Source organism: Aspergillus karnatakaensis (assembly GCF_047715665.1).
Source record: "Aspergillus karnatakaensis strain CBS 102800 unplaced genomic scaffold BJY04scaffold_80, whole genome shotgun sequence".
NCBI classification, from domain to species: domain Eukaryota; kingdom Fungi; phylum Ascomycota; class Eurotiomycetes; order Eurotiales; family Aspergillaceae; genus Aspergillus; species Aspergillus karnatakaensis.
The window spans coordinates 11,264-28,756 of NW_027395792.1; the positions used below are offsets into that span (position 1 = coordinate 11,264).

The 17,493-nt window shown below is 52.4% G+C and overlaps 9 protein-coding genes across 9 annotated transcripts; 7 read left to right on the forward strand and 2 right to left on the reverse strand.

The window, feature by feature from the left end:
* Nucleotides 1–603: 603 nt before the first annotated feature.
* On the forward strand, nt 604–2,175 carry BJY04DRAFT_161334 (tyrosine--tRNA ligase TYS1). Its single transcript, XM_073709050.1, has 4 exons — nt 604–805; nt 860–1,423; nt 1,477–1,709; nt 1,759–2,175. Exons 1-4 carry the CDS (start codon nt 670–672, stop codon nt 1,981–1,983), a joined length of 1,158 nt encoding a protein of 385 aa, XP_073565354.1. The 5' UTR covers nt 604–669; the 3' UTR covers nt 1,984–2,175.
* Nucleotides 2,174–3,748, forward strand: BJY04DRAFT_161328 (ankyrin repeat domain-containing protein). Its single transcript, XM_073709049.1, has one exon. It carries the CDS (start codon nt 2,363–2,365, stop codon nt 3,644–3,646), a length of 1,284 nt encoding a protein of 427 aa, XP_073565355.1. The 5' UTR covers nt 2,174–2,362; the 3' UTR covers nt 3,647–3,748.
* Nucleotides 3,749–3,898: 150 nt separating this feature from the next.
* Nucleotides 3,899–5,992, forward strand: BJY04DRAFT_201592 (uncharacterized protein). The gene is made up of 4 exons (XM_073713094.1): nt 3,899–4,154; nt 4,223–4,777; nt 4,878–5,054; nt 5,313–5,992. The coding sequence occupies exons 1-4, from the start codon at nt 3,958–3,960 to the stop codon at nt 5,512–5,514; spliced, it is 1,131 nt and encodes a 376-aa protein (XP_073565356.1). The 5' UTR covers nt 3,899–3,957; the 3' UTR covers nt 5,515–5,992.
* On the reverse strand, nt 5,685–8,489 carry BJY04DRAFT_161363 (SPX domain protein). The gene is made up of 2 exons (XM_073709051.1): nt 5,970–8,489; nt 5,685–5,920 (listed from the first exon to the last, which is right to left on the reverse strand). The coding sequence occupies exons 1-2, from the start codon at nt 8,202–8,204 to the stop codon at nt 5,819–5,821; spliced, it is 2,337 nt and encodes a 778-aa protein (XP_073565357.1). The 5' UTR covers nt 8,205–8,489; the 3' UTR covers nt 5,685–5,818.
* A 267-nt stretch (nt 8,490–8,756) lies between these two features.
* Nucleotides 8,757–10,143, forward strand: BJY04DRAFT_223898 (NUDIX hydrolase; the record flags this gene model as incomplete). The annotated part of the gene is made up of 2 exons (XM_073717817.1): nt 8,757–9,250; nt 9,300–10,143. The coding sequence occupies 2 exons, from the start codon at nt 8,757–8,759 to the stop codon at nt 10,141–10,143; spliced, it is 1,338 nt and encodes a 445-aa protein (XP_073565358.1).
* Nucleotides 10,144–10,289: 146 nt separating this feature from the next.
* On the forward strand, nt 10,290–11,271 carry BJY04DRAFT_201603 (uncharacterized protein). The gene is made up of 4 exons (XM_073713095.1): nt 10,290–10,518; nt 10,584–10,615; nt 10,729–10,810; nt 10,874–11,271. The coding sequence occupies exons 1-4, from the start codon at nt 10,423–10,425 to the stop codon at nt 10,898–10,900; spliced, it is 237 nt and encodes a 78-aa protein (XP_073565359.1). The 5' UTR covers nt 10,290–10,422; the 3' UTR covers nt 10,901–11,271.
* A 133-nt stretch (nt 11,272–11,404) lies between these two features.
* Nucleotides 11,405–13,693, forward strand: BJY04DRAFT_201606 (uncharacterized protein). Its single transcript, XM_073713096.1, has 4 exons — nt 11,405–11,670; nt 11,746–11,773; nt 11,833–12,352; nt 12,399–13,693. The coding sequence occupies exons 1-4, from the start codon at nt 11,570–11,572 to the stop codon at nt 12,983–12,985; spliced, it is 1,236 nt and encodes a 411-aa protein (XP_073565360.1). The 5' UTR covers nt 11,405–11,569; the 3' UTR covers nt 12,986–13,693.
* A 281-nt stretch (nt 13,694–13,974) lies between these two features.
* On the forward strand, nt 13,975–15,394 carry BJY04DRAFT_211194 (putative tetracycline transporter; the record flags this gene model as incomplete). Its single annotated transcript, XM_073714366.1, has 2 exons — nt 13,975–14,043; nt 14,099–15,394. The coding sequence occupies 2 exons, from the start codon at nt 13,975–13,977 to the stop codon at nt 15,392–15,394; spliced, it is 1,365 nt and encodes a 454-aa protein (XP_073565361.1).
* Nucleotides 15,395–15,549: 155 nt separating this feature from the next.
* Nucleotides 15,550–17,086, reverse strand: BJY04DRAFT_201609 (uncharacterized protein). Its single transcript, XM_073713097.1, has 2 exons — nt 16,537–17,086; nt 15,550–16,468 (listed from the first exon to the last, which is right to left on the reverse strand). Exons 1-2 carry the CDS (start codon nt 16,829–16,831, stop codon nt 15,711–15,713), a joined length of 1,053 nt encoding a protein of 350 aa, XP_073565362.1. The 5' UTR covers nt 16,832–17,086; the 3' UTR covers nt 15,550–15,710.
* Between the last annotated feature and the right edge of the window lie 407 nt (nt 17,087–17,493).

The window sequence follows — 17,493 nt, forward strand, 5'->3', positions numbered from 1 at the left end:
GACACAAAAAACATGTCTACAACGATAATTGCTAAACGTGAAGTTAGGATGGTGAGGGCCCGGGGTGCGCAGCTTAGGGATAGAAAAGAAACCAGTTCCACTGCGGCTAGCCCTAACTTGGTCGCACTCCGCCTTGTCTTTGGGTCTGCGGCACGTAAACCTAGTTTGGGTTTCTTTCAGCCTCATGGTACTATACGGCTAGGCCATGCAAGGCGTCAACTCTGTATTCTTTCGGCTTGGAATGATTCGGGAGCTGAGCCTCCGCCTGCCGAGAGTGCTCCGAGTGAGAAGGCCGGGCCATTCTACTCCTTCCCCCAGTCGACCCATTTAGCAGTGCGACGGAGGTATGGGTAAAAGATTAGTTTATTCTTGAGACTTTATTCATAGGGACTACATAGTGTACCAAGGCTGCGCGACCAACAATGCCGCTGTATAGCCACAGAATGCTCTATATAGGGCACGGCAAGCATTCCGCCCCGCTTCCGATTCCGAGGTAGTCCCGAAGGCTCATTCCGAGCCCTATTTTTAGGGGCAGGCGGTGAGTCAGGCGGACAAGGCGGGCAATGCGGCGAGTGTTGACTCAGTTTTGGTTCTGGCGATAGAAAAAAAGCACCCCGCCACCCCTCTCCCCTCTCCCTCTTCCTCATTCCCAATACACTGCTTCCCACAATGGCTGAGAAAATTACACTGGACGCAGCCGCTCAGGCTCGCTTCGACCTCATCAGCAATCAACTCGCCGAGGTCCTGAACCCCGAGATCATTGAGGGCATTCTCGCCGAGGGTCGAAACCCCCGCGTTTACTGGGGTAAGATGGTTCGGTTGGGTTGTATACAAGGAATGGGCTAACATGGTTTTTCAGGTACTGCAACGACAGGCCGTCCTCACACCGGCTACTTCGTTCCCGCGCTCAAAATCGCCCAGCTGCTCAATGCCGGCTGCGACGTCGTGATCCTCCTCGCCGATATCCACGGTTTCCTCGACAACCTCAAGGCGCCCCTGGACCTCGTCGAGAACCGCGCAAAGTACTACTCGAAAGTCATCACCGCTATTCTCGAGTCCGTCGGTGTCAACACCGAGAAACTCACCTTCGTTCTCGGAAGCTCCTACCAGAAGAACCCCGACTATGTTATGGATCTCTACCGACTGTCGTCTCTGGTTTCAGAGCACGACGCCAAGAAGGCTGGTGCTGAGGTTGTGAAGCAGTCCAACAACAGCCCGCTCAGCGGTCTGCTATACCCGCTTCTCCAGTGTCTGGATGAGGAGTACCTGAAGTCGGATGTTCAGCTTGGTGGTCTGGATCAGCGGAAGTTGTTTGTTGCTGCGACCGAGTGGCTGCCGAAGATTGGATACCGCAAGCGCGCGCATTTGCTGAACCCCATGATTGCGGGTTTGCAAGGTGGAAAGATGAGTTCTAGTGAAGCCGGTATGTTTTTTTTTCCTCTTCCGCGGATGTTATGATTCGCTAATGTCGTCCAGACAGCAAGATCGATCTCCTAGACCCCGCCGACGCCATCTCGAAGAAGATCCGCAAGGCCGAGTGCGCACCAAAGGTTGTCGAGGAAAACGGTGTTCTCGCTATCGTCGAATATATCTTGCTGCCGGCAGCTGGTCTGAAGGGCAACAAGGAGTTCCGCGTTGAGCGTCGCGACCAGGAGCCTCTGGTCTACACGGATATCAAGCAGCTGCACGAGGATTTCAGGAACGACATCGTATGTCATTAATTGTTTTTAAAAGAGAGTCGGGCTAATCATGTTACAGTTAACGCCACAAATCCTCAAACCTGCCGTTGCTAGCGGCTTGGTCAGCCTGATGGCTCCCATCCAGGCTGCCTACGAGGCCTCTGAAGAGTGGAAGGACATCACATTGAAGGCCTACCCGCCAGTGGAAAAGAAGCAGAAGAAGGTCAAGGACAAGGGCTCCCGCTACCCTGGCGCCGGGAAGGAGCAGAAGGAGGAGAAGCCCGCTGAGAAGGAGCAAAAGTAGTCGCAGTCTCTGACAGGTTATACCATTTTGGACCTTCATACTACACTTTGGTCCCACTTTCGAAAATAACATGCAAGCTTGAGCGTTTCTTTGCATAGTCAGTGTCCTCTACAAACATGATATAAAGAGTCAACCCAGCGTTGCGATGGCCATTCACGTCATTGATCTTGAACAAGCCTCTTAAGCAAAGCCTTGGCGTGCTTTGTCAACCTGCAACTGAGTTGTTCATTCATCTCAATGGTCGAGTAAACTATGCCATTATTCGACAGCCTTGTCCGCGAATCACAATGCATTTCCCAACAAAGATCACCCGTATATATATGCCACTCCATAGTCCAACCATGATTCACTCCACCACCAGAGTATACACAAGATCAAGATGTCTCAATCCAACTTCGAAGCCCTCCCGACGGAGCTAATCCTCGACATAACCGAACTGCTGAACGTGGAAGACCTAACGGCTTTCATCAGAACGTCCAAACGAGCCTGGAACGTCGGCTCCAAACGCCAAGCAACATTCGCAACCTCCGACGTGGAAGCTGCCTTCCAAAACGCCGCCCAAAATGACAAACCAGAGGTAATGCTCCGTCTCCTCCCGCTCCTCCGACGAGCCGGCCTCGATGTCCAATGGTACTGTATCGAAACCCTAGCCTGTGCCTGCCGCGCTGACGATATAGAGAGCATTATGTTCCTACTCAATGAAGGGGTTCCGTATGATCCCCCCAGAGGTCCACCAGGATGGCATGTCTGGTGGAAGGTTGGCAGTCCGTTGCTGTGTGCGCTGAAGGCTGAGAAGCCGGGTGCGCTTCTGGCACTGATTGACGCGGGGGCGGATTTGGACGTTTTGACGCGGGGACAGAGGCATCCTAGTGAGTCACTTCTGCAGCACGCGGCCAAAGCCGGCTACTCAGCTCTAGTGCACGTCCTCATCTTCCCGGACGCGACCCTCGATGTTAACAATCGCGACCAGGCTATGAAGTTCGCCGCGAAGCACGGCCACAAGCACATCGTGACTCTTCTTCTCTCCCAGAACGCTGATCTCAAGGCAACCGACGACCGCGGAAGAACGCCACTGCATTGGGCCGCCGCCAACAGACGCGATGAAGTTGTCAAAATGTTACTTGCCAACGGCGCACCACTCGAGAGCGCAGATATGTACGGCGACACGCCCCTGCAAACAGCTATCCGCAAACGACGCCGCAAGGCTGTAGATAGGCTTATTCAACAAGGTGCAAATGTCAACCATCAGAACAAGCAGGGCCGCACGCCCCTCTCCCTTGCCGCGGGTCTAGCCATGTGTAAGGGACTTATGGCTTCAGCGTTGATTGCAGCCGGGGCGAATCTTGACACACCCGACGCAAACGGGCGAACACCCCTCTCACATGCATACGAGTACCACGCGCCGAGTGCCGTGAAAATACTTGTAGATGCTGGCGCTAATACGGAAGTGCTGGATGCGAAGGGGAGGCCTGTGGGTGCGTATTACAGGCCAGGATCGTTCCATGCGACGATGAGGTATGTGGACGAGGCGGATGAATTGAAGAATATGGGGCTGTATTTCGCTTCTGATCCGATGCATCCGGACCTTAGGCTGCATATTCCCGCCGAGGATGACGAGGAGATTTGGAGTGATGTTGATTGGGAGGATGTGGAGGAACTCTAGGTAGGTTTGTGACTGTGTTCGGATTGGGGTTTCTTTTGTTTGGGCTTGTTGATTGGTTCGTTTTGGTAGAGTCATGTCTCGTTTGATTGTCTTATACATTCGTTAACTGTTTCAAGAATAAACTTCGGTACCTGAAGTATATAAGTACCCGCATGACATCATGTCTCATGATAAGGTACAAAGTATCCCGTCTCACTAGTACGCTATCTAGCTAGGTATGATTTATCATCTGATCCCCATCCTCCTGCATCTCTCCTCCGAGATATTCTTCTTCTCCTGTGCCCCTCCCTTGGTAATCGACATTCTTCCGAATGTTCAATCCCCTAGCCATCCCCGCCCAAATCTGGGCCCCCCTCCAAACCACAATCCTCAACATACCCCCAGCCCGTCTCCCTCTCTTTCCCCTCCTAACCGGCACAAACTGGCTCATTACACTGACAATTTTACTTGTAAGATGGGTGACCAGAGGTCTGCGACCGTACCCAGGACAGAGCAACCCTTATGTCGCGTGAGTCTTTCACAAGCCCTATGGAAAGCAACTCCAAGACAAGTCAGGCACCTGACGCAGAACACCAGGTTCATCTCGGACATTGCCTCCTTCGAACTCAAGCCTCTCTTCCTGATTGGTGCGAGTATCACGGCGGCGGGGTTCTTCATCACTGTTTCCGCCGTGCATGTCCTGCAATATAAATCAAAGGCTGTCTTGATCAAGTCTCTTAAGCACGATGACAATGATGCCTCTCATTCTGTCGCTAGTGGTAGCGAGTCCAGAGACACCGACTCGTCTTACATAGATCACGGCGGAGAAGAAGAGTCGAAGTCTGGATCCCTGAAGCCCCTCTCTCTCCTTTCGATCTTCGCTGCTGCAATCGCCAGCACGGCATTGACACTCCTTAGTGTACTAGATACCTTCCGGTATGACATCGCGCATAGTATCCTACTACGGACTTGCTTTGCTGGGTTAGCGGTGCAGAGCACCGCGACAGCTATTGTCTTCAAGGCGGAGGTGCAAGGTGTGCTTTCCTATCTAACGAGATGCGGAAGGAGAAAGGGAAGGGGCCCAAGCGAAGACGAAGATGAAACATATCCAGCAAGCAAGAATGCATGGCGCTCTCTCAGGGTCCAGGTGTTGTACGTCTTTCCATAGGCCATGCATCTCCCTCTCCAAACCTGCAAGCTCAGCGAGCAATATCTTCCCGGTATAACAGCACTGACACGGGACTATAAATAGTGCAACGCTTTCAACGACCATCATCCTTATCGAGCTCTTCCTCGGAATCGCTTTCCTTTCTTTGACTGTTGACGGGGAGAACAGCGCGTCTGATCTCCGGACTGCGGGGGTGCTAGAGTGGGTGATTGCGTATCTGGGTAGTGTGTATATATGGTTATTTGCCGGGTTCTTCAAACAGTGAGTTCTCTCGGATCTTTCTTTTTGTTTTTGTTTATTTTGTTTATTTTTGTTTTCTTCTCAATATACACCCTTTGGGCGGTTATGCTAGTTCAGCGGGCTTTGACGCAGCGAATTTGGTTGGGCATTCATGTACTGGATACTAGACATTGGAAATCAAATAGAGGGGTGGAGTATAGCTTGGGGCGAAGGGTTGTTGCCTCATTCAGTCAAAGCTCGATGAGTCAGTAAGCAATGTCACTGACAGTGGCGGTCTAGGAGCTCGTTTCACGGCTACAGAGCGAAGATCTTGGATGGTTCGACGTCAGAGGGGGGTTCTCCCGCCTCTGGGGCTCGGTCCAGCACAGATGAGCCCCACGAGACATTGCGGCATGACCAAAAGAACGAGGAACGAGATGTAGATCCAGAGCAGAGGCCGTTACTCGAGGGGGAGGGAGGCTCGGGTAGGAAGTATACATGAAGTGCACATATTCAAATATACGAGCAACTGCAGACATGGTAGAAAGGGACCTTCAAGTGTGATTGTGTATATGCATATATTCATTTCCCATGGAGCTCAACTGATCTAGAATGCAAAGAAAGCAGGAAAACAGGAAAGCTATCTACTATACCCACATGAATACACAAGTACAGCAAAACAGCAACACCAAGCTTGCTGGCTGGCTAAGATACATCAACGCCGTAAAGCATCGTGATAGTACACTTTTGGCACAAGCTGTACACGTTTAATTCGTATGCGAGGTTGCAAAGATTGCGAGGTCACATTAAAGGAGGGGCTGTTGGTTTTGAGCCATTGAGAAAGATGAGGTCTCAACAGGGGTGTGGACGGGCTGGTTACCGCGGAGCTTTTCAAGAGTGGAGGAGTACTGACGGAAGTTAGTAATCGGCAACTGCAATGCTAGAATATTGGCATACCTTGAAAGCAAAGTTGAGGACAAGGGCGATGGCCAAGCCGACGCACACTACGATCGGGCCAAACATGTTGTCGAGGTCACGTCCGCTGCGAGCTCGGATCAGCCTGGCGCGCTTCTCGTGCATGTACCAGCCCCAGCCTGCCGAGAAGATAGCAAAGCCAGTGTACACGATAGACAATGCACGAGCTACATCGTTGTGCTTGCCAGCTGCGTTGTACAGACCGAGGGAAAGAGAGGACAGCAGGATACTAATATGCAGCCATTTGATAAAGGTACGCTGGTTGGCCAGCCAGACCTTGGTTTCAACGCGGACGGGCCCTGCATCCTTGATCCAAACGCCTGGCTCTTCCACGCCCGGTGGCAGGACAACAGACGTCTGCTTGTTGCGGTTGTAGCCGACGAAGGATGGAAACAGAGCCGCCAGGCGGGATTGAGTGACGGGTTCTTCCCGCCTTGCAAGGAGCGCGGGCTCCTCCTGGTGCTCTCGCTCTTCCTCGCGGTTGCGCTCACGAGGCTGTGGTGTCGGTTGTGGTTGCGGGGTGGTGAACTGCGAAGTTTGCCGGGTCCGCGAGGGTGATTCCAGGTCGGTAAACCTTGTGATCGGCGATCCGACAAGAGGTCGAGCGGCAGGACTAGCCTTGGCTCCCAGGAAGCTTCCAACCACCATGTCTTCCTCGGCGTGCTTGGCCCGCCTTTCTTGCTCTTCCTGGAACGCTGTTTCGGGGTCACGTCGAATGTCGTTATCAAGCTCGGGCAGCCAGAAGGGGAAGCTGTTGACATGGTCTTCAAAAAGCTGGGCAACTCCGTGGGCGAACTTGGAGAATCGCGGGGCTTCCTTGACCAGGTGAGAGACCATCAGATCCTTCACCCACTCCGAGTTGTGCGCAGCACTTCCCCGGAGCTTAATCTCAAGTAAGCCGTGAGGGAAACGGACGATCTCGCCGGTTCTGATAGCGGGGAAGGGGTATTCCATGCCGGAATCATCAATGTCGGTGCGGTGCCACTCGTTCGCGTCACGGCAAGGACGTTCCTCATCCAGAGAATCTTCCCTAATAAGAGCCAGGTTTGTGTCTAGAGAAATACGAATGCGATCATCACCGGGAATTTGGAAAGCTGTTCGGGTGTAGTTGGCTCGAAGCATGGGTTGCAAATTGTTGTCCTTGATGAAAGCGTGTAGCTCTTCCACATCCCGCTTGAGAGACTCGGCATGCTCCACCTCTCCATTACCCATGTCCTCCATTCGGTGAACCTGCTTCTCCAGATGGTAGTCACCATCAAGAAACTCTTTGACGTGTTTCTGCTTTAACTGCACCTTGACCTCCTTGCTAAGGTTGTCGCTAGTCACAATCTTCTTTTCCAGGTAGATTGGAGGCTTTTCTTGAAGGTTGCCGGTCCAGCGCAAGCGCAGCGAGCCAGCCTCCGCGCTACGGGCAACCTTTTGCGTGTAGAGATCGAATTGAGGATTGTCAAAGTACAGCGAAGTAATGGTGGGGTCGTCAGCGTGGCTCTCGAGCTCCTTCGAAGACTTTGGGTTGTAAATGAGGACCGGCAGTTTTCGAAGAATAAGAGTCTTGACCTCCAGCATGTTGTCGGCGTGAATCCAGAATTTAAACGAGGAATAGTTGTCTTGGCCAAATCCACGTTCGGGCTCGACAGTGCTCGTGCTGAGGATCTCACGGACAAAAGAATACATCACCGACAGTCGGCGGACGAGTGGTGAGTAGTCCTCCGAGTTGAATGGTAGTTGCGACAAACGAACCTGTAGCAACGGCCTTACACGGTACCGAGCACCTCGCTTGCGGTCATGTTTCTTTGCAGCCTTGAGGAAGCCAGTGAAGTTGATGCGACTGTACTTCTCAAGTTCGCTGACCTCCTTAGTAATGTCGTCCAGGTCTGTAAGAGCCTCCGAAGCAACCTTGATCCTCTCCTCTTCCTCCACCTTGGGCGCTTCACTCTCAGTATTGGCCAAAGGTCGGAGCTTCTCCTCAACCGCGGCAGTTCGGTCCCTCAATTGCTGCGAAGTCTCCACCTGGAAAGCATTGACTTTGTCTAGCTGCACGTTAAGCAGTTCCTGGACAAAAGCCTCCTCGTCCTGCTCGGTCCATGAGCTTTCGGTATCGCTATCATCGCCAATGACATCATGCTCTCGCAGCAAGCCCTTCAGCCTGTTGTAATCGATATAGTGCTTGCTCCATGGCGGATAGATGGAATTCCTCAAGGTCTTGCCGTAACGCATCGTTGCGCAATTGCTTCAACAGTGGTTGAAGTGGGGGCAAGATAGGCTAGCTGTAGGCGTTCCGCCGAATTGAGGTGAAGGGGGGGTCGGACGTCGAGGAGGAAGAGATGGGAGAACGTCCAACACAAGCTTTTTATCAGAGATCAACTCCTCCCAAGAGTCCAAAAGCGCGATTAAAACTCTGACGGAGTGGAGGAGGGGGAAACCCAGCAGATATAGCTAACGGGTTCTAATATAGCGAGGCGGCATTAGTGAAGCAACGGACGCTTTCTATCGCTGCAATCGGGCACGTGCTCACCCAAGAGCTCACTCCAGACCGTCGCCTCGCCCAATCGGAGTCTTGGTGGCAATGCCTGCCGTCAGGTGGAGTGTATGGGTCTCTCCCGGTATCCAAGTGACAATACACAGAATTACAAGCCGACAATGCTTGTCTTGGACGGCTCCCGAGGTCGGCCGCTCCGCATTTTGAAAGTTGAACTTCTTCTCCTCAGCTTTTGTATATATTCTCCACTCAAGCTCTTTTGCAGTTGTTATAGATTTTTTGTATACCTTATGAGCGGTGATAATCGACCTCCGGCGCAGGAGCCCGCTTCACTTTTTCAATCTCTGCACCATGTCCTGCTAGAGCTCCATCAGAACTCCTATCCGCATGTCCCAAACCCTCCACAATGCAAGAAACGAGCCTCCGTCGCGTTAGTCCTTCGAGTCCGACCTACATATAACCATCGGCCTGATCTATCCTCTCTCCTTCGAAACGATGCCACCGCCTCCGTAACCGAACAACTAGATACTTTCTTCGCCCAGGAGTGGGTACAGAATGGCGATGCCGAGGTTCTCTTCATTAAAAGAGCTTCGCGTGTTGGGGATCGCTGGACCGGCCATGTTGCGCTTCCAGGGGGTAAGCGAGACCCAGAAGATGCTGATGACCGAGCGGCCGCTATCAGAGAAGCCTCGGAGGAGGTGGGCCTCGACTTGACGACCGACGATTGCATATACGTGGGTAATCTTCCTGAGAGGGTTGTGACGTCGAGCTGGGGTAGCGTTCCGTATGTTCACGTTATTCGGTCGAGTATGGCCATACTAACTTATACTCAGGCTGATGGTCCTTTGTCCGTACGTCTTTCTCCTTACGGGGCCCGATACCCCTCCCCTCGCATTACAACCCGAGGAAGTGGCGTCAACCCACTGGGTATCTCTGAACGTTCTTCTTTCTCCCTCGTCGCGCACGGCAGAACATGTCGACATGACACAACGGCTCGCAAGCCAAGGCGGACTTGTCGCTCGTCTGGCTAGCCGAACAATGATGGGCTACATGCAATTCTCAGCGATCAGGCTGAATCCCACGGAAACATTGCAATGCGGTACAAATCTCAAACGCGGGCTGGAGACTGTTGAGACCACAATCTGGTTTCAGAGGTATACGTCGTGGTTTCATAAACCTGAGCCCTCAAAGCCGAACCCACCACTACTTCTCTGGGGCCTGACACTTGGCATACTTGCTGACTTCTTGGACATGCTTCCTCCGCACACAGCTGTCCAGTTATGGAAATATCCCAACTTTACCGCCCCGGACTTGCGTTTGATCGTGAATCTCGTCACTTATCAGTTGCGAAAGCGCAACACGCACCAGGTCAAATTCGGAGCGCGACGGCCAAGTGAGACAGCGATCGACGGGGAGACGGCTGCCTTGCCGGTTATTGAGTTGGAGAAAGATGACCGTAACCAGGTCGGCATTGGAGGACTCGGTGTTGGCCGCTATTACGGACCATCCGATAAATACCCCGATGGAAGTGCATATGCAGTGGGCATCATGCTGAGAGGGTACTATGATAAAGTCCGACTCGCCTTGTATATATTCGTCGTCTGGCGCGTGGCGCTGGGGTCTGTGGCGGCCTTCTGCTTCTGGAGATATCTACGCCGGAAGAGACTAACTGTATAAAGTCTGATATTAAACCATAGAGGGGCTAACCATTACTTAATTTATACAACAATCTAGATGTTCTATCAACAAACTCCACCAGCCATGCCGCGTATGTATGGTCATCGAAATACGAGGCTCGGTCAGTTCCCGAGCGGAATCTCGATCACATTACGTAATTGCAAATGGGGAAGCTTGGCAATGGCACCAAACAGTTGAACACCAACACTCAAGATACTACTCAATTACAGCGTCAGGCTCTCATCTCAGACGAGCTTTCGGGTCAAGTTCCGGGCCAACATGGCAGCGACGCAGAAACTCTATCCTCGCGCGACTGTGAAGCGAATCGTCAAAGCGCACGCGAACCGGAGTTTGAGCAAGAACGCCGATATCCTGGTAAACAAACATCTCGAAGATTGCCTCTTTCCTGTCATCCGCTAATATCGTTATTTCATCTCTAGATATTCCTCGACTATATGCTCTTCATGCAAGAGTAAGTTGATATCTCCTGCACCGTGCACCTCGTCTCTTTTCCTCCGGCTTCAAGAACCCTCCGTCCGAGACTCCTTCCACCCGATTACGATTGGATCACTCTGACGATAACAGATTGATGCGCGAAGCATCAATTCGATCGCGTAAGGCGGGTGAGAAGAATATCAGTTCGAACTCTGTGCGCAAGGTGACCGAGGTACGTTTGCTGGGCTACAATGGGTTTCTCGTTTGGTTACTGATCGAGAGTGATTGGCTTCAGAAAACGCTTCGGAAGTTCAAGGGATGAGCATAGCATATGAGCCTTTATTCGGTACTGCTGGAGTATGAGCGACACTGTGAGGATTGTACAAGGACTGTGCACGTGTGATGGCGGTGACTGGTGTTTCGAATGACTTGCTGGCGTGTTGGGTTCATGGTTCTCGGGGCTGATTGCATGGACAGCATCAATTGTTGGGCTTTGCTCTGCATTATGGCGTTAATAGGAGCTATGATACCCCATTGTGACTGGTTATGACTATTGTTTTGTGGCAGCTTGAGCTTCGCGACAGCTACCGTATCTACTGCTAGAGCTCAGAATGGAGTAAACTCCAATAGATATAAACCTCACAAATATCAGACCTCTCTTAGTCTATTGACTCAAATTCACTGATGTGTTTAAGAACAATTTAGACAGCAGGACAATAGTCGATTGTGGTGTTGTTCCCTTGCAGCACGCGACAAGCTAAGGCGGCGCTGAGAATCCATCGACGCCGGGCCCGCCTCGCTTTCTTCAGCCCTCCACTCGGTTCTACGTCAGTTTCTCCTCCCTCTCTTTGTCTCTTGTGTTTCCCTTCAGTTGCTTTGGAGCTTTTCGTCCAAATTCGCTTTCGCCTCATTTTACCTTACTACTTCTCATCCTCTCCTTGTCACCTCTACTTGAAGCTCCATTACAGTTCCTCTCCGCCAACATCATAACATGTCCGCCTCTCTCGACTCTCCCTCGCCCAGTGTTGCCAACACGGTTGCACAGGCAGCCTCAGAGCTCGTCGACTTCCCACACTACAAGGAACTTCAGAAGTACGTTTTATCAAGCTTCTGCGACGTGTTCATTCGCGCAACAGACAACAAGACACGGTGCTAACTGATCTTTAGGAGCTTGCGCAACAATGTGAAGAAGCTGGTTAGTCACCTCCCGACAAGTCATTGCTTGTGTAGCACAGCTCGTACTGACTGCTTTAGAATGCGACCACGAAGGTTGACGCCATCATTGCAGAAAATTCCGGCAAGACACTCGACGAGCTAGTTGCAGAGAAGAAGATCAATGCCGATCAGAGGACACAGGCACTCAAGAAGCCCGCCCTCCAGGCTAACGTCACGCAGCTTGAGGAACAAATCACGCACTACAAGGAATTTGCTGTCTTCTACGAGCAACGCCTAGCCAGTCAAAAGGCGGAGCTAGAAAAGGCACACGAAGAAGAGCTAGCATCTCTCCGCGAGAAGACCGTTAGCGAGCCGAGCGAGGTGCCTGAGGTGAAGAAAGAAGACTTCGATCAGCAATTGCTCAGCCTGAGCAAGTTCCTTGCCAAGGCTGCGGCTATCCGACATGCTGGTGATGATAACCTTGAGAGCCGTGCCTTTGAAGGCGTTCTGTACCAGGTGTACGGCGGCTCTCCCGATGCAGTGGCTTCCATGCGGAAGCTCATTGACGGTGTGGACGAGCAGATCACTGGTGCCGACGGTGTGACTCTGGAAGTCACTTGTAAGCTAACCATTGCTCTCTATACGATTCTTGCTAATTTCGACAGACTCCAAGGTTAAGCAAATTGCCGAAGGAGAGGCTGCCGCTGAAGAGCCCGCCGCGGCGGCTGAGCCCGTCTCCGATCCCACTACCGCGAATGCCGCCTATACCGAGCTCCAGGACCCCACCTACGCTGTGGAAGCTGCTGCAAACGAAAATGCCCCTGCAGCCGATACCGAGAACGTCGCTCCGCCTCCGCAAACCCTCGTTTCTGATGCCGCAAACGCTGTCGCCGAATCCTCCTGGGAGCCCCAAACCGATGCCCTCGCTTCGTCCACGAACACCGATGGCTTTGTTGAGATCCCTCGCGACCCCGCTGAAACTGAAACTGGCCTGCATGCGACTCCTGGCAATATCACCGAAGACGTAGCCCCCGAAGCAAGCACGACCCCTCAGCCTGCTGGCGATGGGTTCAAGTCGGTCAACCACCAGCGACAGCCTAGCTTCCGAGGCCGCGGCCGCGGCCGTGGCCGTGGCGGTGATGGCTTCCGTGGTCGCGGTCGTGGTGACTTCCGGGGTCGTGGTCGAGGCCGCGGTGGGCGTGGACGTGGAGGGCCGAACGGAGCTCCTGCCGCCACCCCTGCCCCTCAGTAGAGGAAAGCCAGCGAGGGTCCTTGATCGGAGCTTCCTTGCGAAACATCCTGACTTCTTTGCATCCGCAGCCACTCTGGCTATTCTAACGAACGACTTCCCTCATCTAGCTCCGCGGACCGCCCATCCTTCTTAATAATCTCTCACGGGTAATGGTGGTGTTATGGTTCACGAACGCAATGAATTTTCGAAATGATACAACAAGACTTTGCAAGATAATTGCGACGAATGGTTTCTGGCTTGAGATCTTGCTCGATTTCCTTCATTTTCGATGATCTGCAAAAGTTCCTGTTGTTGCATATCTGTCTGTGGTTCTTGAGCGTGCATCTGGTTGCTCTTCAATATTTATTCCAATTTTCTTCACCTGAGGGATTCGTCTGTTACTTCTGGAAACGGGCCTGTCTTTTTCAATACCCACACTATTTTCTTTCATCTGTATTTTAGTTTGACCTTATCTTGTCGACATATAAAGCTTGGGAAGCGGTTGGGCAGTCGGCTAGCGGGGCGAGGGGTCGATTGCGCCGAATAGACAGGAGATAGTCGGTCATGGATGCATTGATGGCCATCATTGAACATTCACATGTACAAGTATAAGTACTTCTTTCTCTCCAAGCCTATCTTTGTAGTGGAGTTTGTAAGGTACGACCGCGCTAGACTTTCCTCTGGTGTCAGTAGCGGAGGCGATCCGACCCTATCCCGTAAACGTATGCGTGTCAACTATAGGTACCTAAACTCATGTGGCTCGATGCTGTATATCTATAATTGCATTCTCATTGGCTGTGCGCCTGAGAAGAATATGACATAATGTTTATTGGCCTCGAACGTGTCCGGAATTTGATATATTAATCTCAAATACCGAAAGGCCAACTCACCTCGTAAACTCCTCCTGTCTTCTGCAGGGTATATATTCATCTCAATGCTTCTCTTGTCATTCGTTTCTCCATAACTTGTTCGATTTAGCTCAGTCGCTCTTTACGCCGTCCACCGTCACAATGGCTGTCCCCGCAGACCAGCGGAAACGCATCCTCAAGGTCTTAATGACCTCTCTCCTGCTGGACCTGGTAGGACCGACCCCCCTTCCAAGTCTCACGGTTCCAGTACTAACTACAGATATAGATCTCCTTCACATTTATACTCCCCCTCTTCCCCTCCCTCCTCACCTTCTACCGCACCCAAGACCCCTCCCCAACATCCACCCTAAACCGCATCTTCCACTACCTAAACGCCTACAAGAACTCCTTCGCAAAACCCATCGACTCCCGTTACGACATAGTCCTCCTCGGCGGTGCCCTCGGCTCCCTCTTCTCGCTTCTCCAAGCAATCGCCGCCCCATTCATAGGCCGCCTATCCGACAAGCATGGCCGGCGCACCGCCCTCCTCCTATCCATGATCGGGAACACCCTCAGCGTCGCGCTCTGGGTTGCCGCGACTGATTTCCGAACTTTCCTTGCATCGAGGGTCGTGGGTGGACTGAGTGAGGGCAACGTACAACTCGCGCACGCGATCGCCACGGACATCAGTGAGCCGAGTCAACGCGGGTCAACGATGGCGCTGGTGGGCGCTTGCTTCAGCATCGCGTTTACCTGCGGGCCAGCGCTCGGAGCGTGGTTGAGTTCTGTCACGACGGTCAAGGCGAATCCTTTCGCCACGGCGGCGGGGGTGTCGCTTGCGTTGATCTTGCTTGAGACGGTATATATTTGGTGCTGTTTACCAGAGACACATCCTAGATTGACAAAGCTGGCGCACTCATCCAGCTCTGAGACTACATCGTCGAAAGCCGAAACAGAGAAGGACAGCAAGAAACCGAAAACACCCACAGAGCACAAATACACCAACAACCCGGCCATCCTCAACGCAATCCACCTCCTCTTCCTGCTCCCTTTCTCGGGAATGGAATTTTCTCTCCCCTTCCTCACTGCCACGTTCTACGATTCCGCAACGACGACTTCCTCCCCCGCTGCCCTCAACGGCCGCCTCCTCTCCATGATGGGTCTAATCGCTTCCCTGCTCCAGGGCACTATCGTACGCCGCCTCCCGCCGCTAACAGTCGTGCGCGTCGGCGTGGTCAGTGCAGCAATCTCGTTCTTCCTCCTCGCGCAAGTTACCACGCTTACCGGTCTTTACACGGCGGGTGCGTTCCTGGCTGTGACGAGCGCGACGGTGGTGACGGGGTTGAATAGCCTCGGGAGCCTGGAGGCGAAGGAGGAAGAGAGGGGTGCTGTGCTTGGTAGACTGCGGAGCTGGGGACAGGCCGGTAGGGCTGCGGGGCCGGTGTTGTTCTGTTCGTTGTTTTGGTGGGTTGGGAGGGAGGTTGCGTATACCACGGGTGGGGTGGTTATGGTTGGCGTTTGCGTGGGGGTTTTGGGCGGGTTGAGGCATCCGGTGACGGCGAAGAGTGTCAAGGCTAGGTGAGAAATGGCCTGCTGGTTGGGGATATGTAGGACCACACGCAGTACATTCCTTTTACTGTATAACTATAGCATGTAGTATAGGCTTTTTTGGATGAGTGTCGCCGCTGCTGGTCAGTTGGTGTCTTGTGTTACTCCGTTTGTTGCATCGCGTTGCATTGCATGAAAGACTTGACAGTGGAATTCCGGGTATAAGTATACAGTACAGTCATAATCAAAAATCATAAACGCCATTAGAGGGGAGACTGTCCAGATGATAGTCGTACAACCCAACGGAACTCCGCACTCTATCCTTAGTAAATCTAGACACGAATGAAGTATCATGACGAAGACCTCTTCTCTCGATCTTGTCTATGGGCCACAGAGCCCGAACTTGACCCCGTACATCCTACTCCCGCTAACCCGGGCGCAGGGTTTGGATCCAGTGAGCTCCGCGCTTTGCCGATTAACCAGTCTGTCAGGGTAACAAACTTCGCTGTACGTTCCCAACCACTTGCATCTTCGGCGTGCTCGATCGTCTGAGTCAAGACGCGGCCTTCATCATCGAAAGAGAAGATGAAAAGACCCGTGAATTGATCATTTGACAGTTTAAAGATTGGCGCGTCGCCTCCTAGCAGGACACTAAGTCCTTTATTTGTTCCGCTGGAGTCATCCTTGGCGTTCGCGCTTGTCGTACTTGATTCTGACGGCATGGCCGTTGATCCCGATGGTGCCGATGGTGCTGAAGACGGTGTTGAATGTGTCCGTTCGGTCCGCCATCTCACAACAAGCCTCTCATCCCCACAATCCCCGTTCTCGCTCGTATGCGCCGCATCATTTAGATGCGGATCGAGTACTGTTCCGGCGCGAACTATCCGCTCACTCAGTATTTGTAGCTTGACATTCCCAACAAGCGGCACGCTGCTCCATGCGACGGGGACAGCCCATAATGCTGCGCGGTAGAGTGTTCGCCCTCTGACGGTGGGTAGATGTGGATGTGTTGATGGAAAGAGGTGCAATGCGACGCTTGGGGAGAGGATATGTGGTGGTAGCGGATTGACGAGGATTGTAGGGAGGAGCGGGGAAAGAACTCGGAGGGCTGCAGAGAGCATCCAGTTAGTATATCTTTCTCCCAGTGCAACCAGTTCGGAATAAAGGGAGGAATACTCTTTCCGAGCTTGAGAGTCCGTTCGTCAGGCGGCTTATGGTCATTCTGATTTTGGGGATTTAGGTCATCGGTGAGGGAGTATTTGAAGTCAAAGGGAGGCCGAGGCTGGAGCAGTGGTATCTGATTTGATGAAGCTGCGACAGAGGGAGGGATGACATGGTGGGTTCGGGGTTGCGCGAGGGTCTGGGTGTGTGAGGAGGCGCATCTCGAGGCTGGATTCGGCCGGGGGCGGCAGCGGAGGAGGCGGGAGGGGTTGAAGCCGGCTGAGAGGGGAGGTACGGCGAGCTTCGGCATCGCGTGAGCTGATTCTCGTTTTGTTATTGCATGAGACTCTTAAGATTGCTGTAAAGTTGCTGGAGATGGAGAGGGGAAGAGGAGGAGGGCGGGAAGAATTGCTTGTTTGAATGATGACGTTGACCCACTTTCGATAAGATGAGACCTAGGGATCTCTCCTCTTACAACAGCTCCATTGCAAACTCACTCACATAGATGAAATCAACGCTATTATCTAGGGTACAATGAAATAAACATTTATCGAGTGAGAAAGCGAGTCCCTCAGTATAAGCATCTAACTGGTCACCAACCACTTGGTTACCTAGATATATATTTCTTGTCCCCGGATCTGAGAAGTAATTACGCCACCAAAGGAACATAGATTACCTAGTTAGATCTCGAAAGTGGGTCGATTGTTATCAAGATGAAGACGGAGATATCCCAGGATCAATGGTTACAACTAGATATCTCACATGTTAGTGTGGAGTAGTAAGAACAACGTACATCGAAATGCAGGGCCATAGGGAAAGCTACCAGGGTGGTGAGGCCGGAGAGGTTTGTTGCTATGGATGTTAGGAAGGAGGTTATAGAAAAAAAATGATAGGTGTTTTTGTATAAGGTTGGTTGTAGACTCTGGGCCCAGTCCTTGGTTGGTTCGACTTTTGGTCGGGCCTAGGGCTATT

Bases quoted from the DNA above. Each gene is read 5' to 3' on its own strand.
- BJY04DRAFT_161334 (XM_073709050.1), top strand. From the start codon at position 670: ATGGCTGAGAAAATTACACTGGACGCAGCCGCTCAGGCTCGCTTCGAC. The intron at 806-859 runs GTAAGATGGTTC...ATGGTTTTTCAG, and splicing joins AAACCCCCGCGTTTACTGGG to GTACTGCAACGACAGGCCGT. The intron at 1,424-1,476 runs GTATGTTTTTTT...AATGTCGTCCAG, and splicing joins GATGAGTTCTAGTGAAGCCG to ACAGCAAGATCGATCTCCTA.
- BJY04DRAFT_161328 (XM_073709049.1), top strand. From the start codon at position 2,363: ATGTCTCAATCCAACTTCGAAGCCCTCCCGACGGAGCTAATCCTCGAC.
- BJY04DRAFT_201592 (XM_073713094.1), top strand. From the start codon at position 3,958: ATGTTCAATCCCCTAGCCATCCCCGCCCAAATCTGGGCCCCCCTCCAA. The intron at 4,778-4,877 runs GTACGTCTTTCC...GACTATAAATAG, and splicing joins TCTCTCAGGGTCCAGGTGTT to TGCAACGCTTTCAACGACCA. The intron at 5,055-5,312 runs GTGAGTTCTCTC...GTGGCGGTCTAG, and splicing joins TTTGCCGGGTTCTTCAAACA to GAGCTCGTTTCACGGCTACA.
- BJY04DRAFT_161363 (XM_073709051.1), bottom strand. From the start codon at position 8,204: ATGCGTTACGGCAAGACCTTGAGGAATTCCATCTATCCGCCATGGAGC. The intron at 5,921-5,969 runs GTATGCCAATAT...AACTTCCGTCAG, and splicing joins TCCTCAACTTTGCTTTCAAG to TACTCCTCCACTCTTGAAAA.
- BJY04DRAFT_201603 (XM_073713095.1), top strand. From the start codon at position 10,423: ATGGCAGCGACGCAGAAACTCTATCCTCGCGCGACTGTGAAGCGAATC. The intron at 10,616-10,728 runs GTAAGTTGATAT...TGACGATAACAG, and splicing joins TATATGCTCTTCATGCAAGA to ATTGATGCGCGAAGCATCAA. The intron at 10,811-10,873 runs GTACGTTTGCTG...GATTGGCTTCAG, and splicing joins CTGTGCGCAAGGTGACCGAG to AAAACGCTTCGGAAGTTCAA.
- BJY04DRAFT_201606 (XM_073713096.1), top strand. From the start codon at position 11,570: ATGTCCGCCTCTCTCGACTCTCCCTCGCCCAGTGTTGCCAACACGGTT. The intron at 11,671-11,745 runs GTACGTTTTATC...ACTGATCTTTAG, and splicing joins CACTACAAGGAACTTCAGAA to GAGCTTGCGCAACAATGTGA. The intron at 12,353-12,398 runs GTAAGCTAACCA...TAATTTCGACAG, and splicing joins TGTGACTCTGGAAGTCACTT to ACTCCAAGGTTAAGCAAATT.
- BJY04DRAFT_201609 (XM_073713097.1), bottom strand. From the start codon at position 16,831: ATGCCGAAGCTCGCCGTACCTCCCCTCTCAGCCGGCTTCAACCCCTCC. The intron at 16,469-16,536 runs GTATTCCTCCCT...TGCTCTCTGCAG, and splicing joins GACTCTCAAGCTCGGAAAGA to CCCTCCGAGTTCTTTCCCCG.